The 6,662-nt window shown below is 39.6% G+C and overlaps 1 protein-coding gene across 2 annotated transcripts in view; it reads left to right on the top strand.

The window, feature by feature from the left end:
- The first annotated feature begins 338 nt into the window (after window positions 1-338).
- Window positions 339-6,662, top strand: part of KYNU (kynureninase) — a 57,972-nt gene continuing 51,648 nt past the window's right edge. The window contains exons 1-2 of one of the 2 annotated variants that reach the window (XM_030454350.1): window positions 339-410; window positions 5,262-5,451. In XM_030454350.1, coding sequence (XP_030310210.1) covers window positions 402-410; window positions 5,262-5,451 — 199 coding nt within the window. In that variant the 5' untranslated portion in view covers window positions 339-401. Of the gene's footprint in view, window positions 411-492; window positions 570-5,261; window positions 5,452-6,662 lie in introns of those variants that run through there. The other variant, XM_008494358.2, reaches the window with a different exon arrangement.

Here is a 6,662-nt window from a genome sequence, read left to right as displayed (position 1 = left end):
CTGCTGTGCCTCTGCTGTGGGGTACGCTGTGAATATTTAGGGGTTTCTTTCTCCTGCAGCTCTGTGATTTAAACAAATTCACTGGAGTGTATTTAACCTGAAGTCGGCTGGGATGAGCAGTGCTTGGGGCTCTGTTTTTTTTTAGGAACTTCCTTCTCCAAAACTGTTTGCAAAAGTGAGTTTGGTTGGGGTAAGATGGGAAGGAGAATCAGCCCTTACACACTGTGGCTCTCTGTCATTTTTCTTCATGTGTTTTTCAAGGAAGACCAACCCACGGTGCTGTTGGTGCCTTCAGTGGGAGTATTTTGACAGCGTGGACTTAAACTACAAACTTGCATGCTTACACCTGTGTACACCTCCAGTTTCCCTTCCAAAGAGTTCAGTTGGATGCCAGCCTGAAAATGCCAAAGGTCTGTGGGTTGAGCAAGCTGGTAAACAGCTATTGCAGGGCAGAAAGTTCAGGACAAGCTATTTCCATGAGGAAGTCTCTTTCTCTGAGGATCTTGACACAGCTTCTTAAAGTAGGGAATCATTGTGTGCCTGTCAGAGCTGTGCTGGGTAGCAAGACTGTGAGTAACGTCTTAGAATATTCAAAATAAATATTTAAGGGGTGTGAGGGGACTTTTCAGTTTGTTGTTGTATTTTTAAATGAAAATATCAAGATACCACAGTAGACAGAAAGATGATTTTTTTTTTTAATTTTTCCTCCTCTAAACTGTCAAATTATCATTTTTATAATTAAGTCTAATGGGCCTTCCTGTGTAAGTCTGCTAAGATGACTTGCTAATAGTCACATGTTTTTTCTATTTAGTCAGTAAATTATGCATAAAGGACAAAACAGAAATAATCACCCAGACATTTGCATCACTTGCATCTGACTAATTCTTATCCATTGTCTTTTATAGTTTTAAAGTGGGAGGAAAAGTATCAGGGCTGATATCTGTGCTGACAAAATATGCAGTAAAGGCTGTTTTATTAATTGAAGTTCCATATGCTCTTCTTGAAAATGAAATACTTCCAGTGATCATTGGTGTGTTCTTTAAATTGAATCAGTATGCAGTACTGGCAAGTTTTGTAGAAGAGTCAAAAGAGCAAAGAAAGAGGGAAAAAAAATATGCTGACTTCATGGCATCTTTATCTATTCAGTGAAAAAGTGTAAAAAAGTTTTAAGGAAACACCTGAAAGCTTTTTGCAGTGTAGGTGGTGGAGGCAAGTTGTTTCTCTTAACATTTTGATATTTTCACTCGAAGTTGTATGAAAAGAATCCTGATTAAAGATCAATGTTTAAGAAGGTAGGAATTTTGTTTTGCTCTGCTGGATCTGAATTTTGATTTGTAGAGTACACAGGTAATGGTTTACAGTTAAATGAAGATAATTGGGTGGAGTAAAGGCATGCAGTTTTTATAAAAATATATTTCCATGTAAAAACCAGAAGACTCAAACTGTTGTAAAATAATTCCATGGGACTCTATTCTGCAGCAATTATAAAATGCAATAATGGCAGTCACAGTATATATAAAAAAAGGAAAAAAACTCAAGCGAGTCTGGGATTCCCTCTCTATGAAACCTACCTCCATTTGAAGGAAAAAAGTACTTTCTTATTCTGATCTCAGGACTGGATCTCTGGGAGTCAATAGGATTCCTCAATAGGATCCTCAATAGGTTTTTGGTTGATTTTTATTTTAATAGTGGTATCTAATTTCACAACATTTGTATTAAATGAGATATCTCTGAGCACTTAATAATTTTCAGCTTCTAGATATTTAATATCTATTTATTATATGCTTATAGTAATATGTATTTAATATTATATTTGCTTTCAAAATTTAACATAAATAAGAATCACAATCAAAGTAAATCATTGATCAGATGCAGCCAACCATGGCAATGACAGGGAACCAAAAGCCTGATCCAGAAATCTTTGTCTGTAATAAAGACACCTATTGGCTTCAGTGGGCCCTGGGTCAGGCCTCAAATGAAACCAAAACCCATCTGTGCTTGCCAGACAGGTCAGCAGATGACCTGGACTGTGACAGTCATTAATTTATTGCAATCATGATGTGTCCTTACTGAGCAATGGCTCCTGGTAAGACAAGTGGTGGGATGCTGTGGTGTGCTCACGTGGTGTAGAGCAGAGAAACTGCAGAGTGAGGGATCTGGTGTGTAAAACCCAAACTGTCTTTCAAACACCCTTATCATCCATTCCCTTATTATTAATTATAGGGGAAATAGCTGGCACTGCCTGTGTGGGCCACAGGAAATAAATGCTGGAGGTTCCTAAACCTTCCTTATGGGCTGTGTGCAGGAGGGGACAGAGGTGACAGTGATGCCAAAATGCTGCATGGTCCCCCTCCCAGTGATGGGGTGAGCTGAGCATCACTGAACAAATATCTCCAACACAAGTGAGTCATCTGTTTAGAGAGATTAAAAAGCTGCTTCTCTTACTACAGGAGGTGTGTTACTGGGGAGAAAAAAAAAAGAAACCAGGCATTAACTTGAGTGAAAAGAGACTGACAGCATAGGAAAGATTATACAGACTACTGGGTGGAAGGAAATAGGCAGGGAGACCTGATTTCCACCCCCCCCCCCCTTCAAAGACTGTTTCCATAATTTGCATTAAATACCCATTATTAAAAATAGAGGACTATACCTTGATTATATGAGTGAGTCCTAGACATGGTTTGGTAATGACTGTGGGATCAGGACAACATAGTAGTGTTGTATATCAAAGAAATCAGCCTTTGAAAACAAAGAAAGTTTCACTTTTCAAGTGCTGATCCCAATATTGATTAAAAGTAAACCTTGATGTACTGATTAAGCCTATGGGTTCTTGAAATCCCAATCTTGAAATTTGTAGAAGTGAAACTTTACTTACCCTATGGTGTCTTTAGATGATAACCAGGTGCCTGTATTTAGGGATGGGCAGTGTCTGCCAACCCAGCCTGCTTCTCTAGCTGTACCACAGCATCTCCTGGAGAAAATAAAGATTTCCAAACCATCCTCCTTGATGACTGCCCAATGAGGTCCAGCAGGACAATACTAATCTGACTTTCAGAAGGGCACTGATGCCATTACCCATACCACAACAGAAGTGCTGAGGCTCTCCAAGGTGTTGGCTCTGTTGTTCAGCTGTGTGAGGAACTGAGAAATGGTTTTATGAGTAATAGGGAGCCTGGTCACACCTTCTGCAGGGCTTTCAGATGGATGGAAACCTCTTCTGTTGAGTGCACTGATTCCAGCCAGCTGAGCCTGTGCATCACTCAACTCCTTGTCTAGGTGCAGCCCTTCTAGAAGCCTTGAAAGGACTCTGAGAATGAAGATGTTAACATATCTTCTTTTTTTTTTTTTTTTCCCATTTTAGACCATTTTATTTTCCTTTTCACCAGCTAGGGGAGGATTAGGATGAATGAGTGGGAATGGTAAATTTGATGACAATGAGGAGGTGTGAACAACCTGAGTGGAGACAGGACAAAAATAGGCTACCTCCAGTACCTCCCAGGAGAGGGTGAACATTAGCTAAATGAAAAGTGCTGTCTCTAAAGAAGAGCTCCACTGGCATTTTTATTTTTTTTTTCCCCCAACTCTACATGCTGGTGGGAGGGGAACAATTGCTACTGTGTAAGATAACAAGTTTGGAAGGGAAAAGACAATATTCTCATCAGAAACTAAATGATAGCAAATTAAAACAGGTAACTAGCAGCATGCTGGCCATTTTGGTTAGACTTTAAACAGGTTTGGATTAATTGGCACTAATGGGGCTGTGCAATTTAGGGTTTATCATTCAAATATTAACTGTTGGCCTTCCTCTGTGTGTCTGAAGTTCTTTTGGATTGTCTTCAGGGATTGGCATAAAAATTTGATAAAATCCCTAATCTGCATTTCTGTATTTGTACCAAAAAAGAATAAAGAGAAACCTGTCATAAGGGATTCAATTTAAAAAATTTCTGTGACATGGAACATATCATTGCACTAACTTTCAGAATTCCTTTTCCACAAAAGCCTGAGCTGGGTTAAGAGACAATGAGTGTAGTGCTCAGCTGGCTACAACCCATAATCAGTTATTGTTCTCTCCACAGCTTGTTTCTAGATAGCTGTCTGTAAGATACTATTGGCTTTAAGAAAAGAGAGCTGGTACTCATGGAAGATATGTATTTAAAGAGTTTTCTTTCTCAAACAGAGGAGAAAAAGCTACATTCTCTGGCAGCTCTGCTGCACATTGTGTGCTAATCTTGTCCTATTTCTGCCTATCCCCTAGAGTATTTTTGTTGCACCATAACTCATGGGGATGTTTAAAAAGGCAGAGAATATTGTGTGGCCTGACTGTACAGGTGTCTGAACTGGGGAAACCATCAAGCACCTCAATGAGCCTCTTGACCACTTTCTGCAGCAGAACCCAACAGGCAACACTGGTGAAGTTTTGCCCTAAAGTAGAGAGTCTGTGTCATAAATTTTCTTTGCCAATAGATCTGTAAAGCCAGGTGCATAAATCCTCCCTTGAACACAACGGTGTGTCTGAGCAGCACAGTTACAGAACTATTCTTCTTGTAAAGATCAATGAGCTTGTAAATTTTGCAGTTAAAATTTTCTGGATATTCTGTTAGAAAAACCTCGTGTTTGCAGCTTGACTTGGGCTGCTCTCATTCCCTGGGACGAAGGGAGCTGTAACACCAGGATATTCATTGTAGCTAGAAAGAAATAATAATTCAAGCTCCTGGTCTTGAAAGCTACATCTCTAAGGATGCCTTTGCCATCTGTATCCTGCCTGCTCTGCCCTGGTACATGAGCAGGGATGTGCACAAACAACCCCCACCTATTTTTAAGGAAGAAAAGCTGAAAGAAGATAAAATGTTGCTCAGCCCAGGAAAAAACTTTGGTGTAGCTGTGCACCTGCTATTTTTAGGAGCCCAGGCTGCAGAAGCAATAATACTGCCCCTGGTTTTGGGTTCTCAGAATTGAGACTGACACTTCACTGTTTGTAACTGATTTGGGTCTGGTGGGAGAACTTAGAAGCTGCTGATAGAGCTTAAAAGGGGAAGAGCATTGTATCTACAGAGGGGGAACACAAGCCTTTGGGGTTTACAGGAGTGTGTTGCCTTGGAAATATTTGAGTTGATCAGTTTTACCATTCTGTTCAAATACATTTTAAAAGCTGTAAATCAAGCAAGTTTGGGTCTTGAAGGATGCAGCTTTAGTAGCTGCTTATCAGCTGCTCGTGAATATGCATCCTGCAGATGCTAAACTGTTGCATTTTCCATTTTAAGGTGAAATTGAATGACCTGAAGATGGATCCATCTTCTCCTGTGTTACCAGCGAACATTTTTGAGCAAACTGCCTTGCTCTTAGGCTGCAGTCCCACAGACAAGAAACTTGCTCTTCACTTGGATGAAACAGATGAGTTAAAGCACCTTCGTGAATGTTTCTTCATCCCAAAAGTCAAGGATCTGCCTCCAAGTGAGAATTATAATTATAGTGGAAAGAGGGGGGTGTGGGTGGGTTGGAGAAAGGGTGATGGTTCACATCTTCTGAGTGTGTTTATCACAGATCGTTGGAAATCATTGTCACTTCTGAGCTAATTGAACAACTGCAGTCATGTCCCAGCACAGCATGTCCCTGACTTTGCTAAATCAATCCATCATCTTATTCCAGCACCAGAAAAGCTTTATGCTCTCCTTCCCATACTGAATCAGATGCAGGGATACAGTACTTAAATGGTGCTTATGCTGTCAGTCAGCTGCTTGGAACAATGTAGTGCCTGATTGAAAATTATAGGCAGAAACATTTCTATCTAATGCTTTGAACCAGAAATGCAGCTTACAATGGCTCAGAGTAGTTACTTCCTTGGTATAATAGAGCTTGGGATTATCTATCCTGTTGCAATTATTTTAATTTAAGAAAGAGGTGTTACATCTATTACATTACATATATTATATTTATATTAACATTTATGCCTATTGCTAGCAGGAGAGATTTTCTTCCTCAGGCCAAATATAGGAAGCCTGTGCCTTAGAACAAATAATTGATCTGAGCAAGTAAGTCATAATGAAACCTTTTATCTGAAGATCTTTCCCACTTTCGTGGTGAATTGCCTATAAATAGAGACCTGCACATAGCTTCAACTTAGCAATGCAAAAAGGTTCTTAAAATTTTTCTGCTTTGTTCTTGGTCTGTAGATTGTTTTGAAGAGCCTGTGGCATACCTGGGTTTGTTAAGAGAGGACCTGGTGAGAGCTGAAGAAATGGAATATTATTTCTTTAGATGACCAACACACGTAGGCACAGTCATTCCCCTCCTTTTCTGCCTTGGCAGAAAGCATCCATTAAAACTGAAAGGAAAAATTATCATAGACCTTTCTTGCAAAGTATTTTCAATTTCTAATAAAAGCAGATACAGTTTTCTGCAGATCTTATTCCTTTCTGAAAAGAACAGTACCAATGGTATGTGAGAAATTACAGGTGCTTTCACCATATCATAGCCAGTAAAGATATATGATAGAAAATTATATCAGTTGTCTGAATTCCTGGACATGTTTTGAAACGCTCTGACTTCAGTATCTTGCTGCCTAGAGATGATGAGTGTTGGGAATACAAGTCTGCTCCTGTCCTTGGGATGTGAAGATGGTAAATCTTAGTTCTTTATCTGCTGGTGGTATCAGCTTATCTTTC

This window comes from Calypte anna, chromosome 7 (assembly GCF_003957555.1).
Source record: "Calypte anna isolate BGI_N300 chromosome 7, bCalAnn1_v1.p, whole genome shotgun sequence".
Lineage (NCBI taxonomy): Eukaryota > Metazoa > Chordata > Aves > Apodiformes > Trochilidae > Calypte > Calypte anna.
Note: the sequence above shows the minus strand (reverse complement) of the source record. Positions and strands in the feature narration are given on the sequence as shown.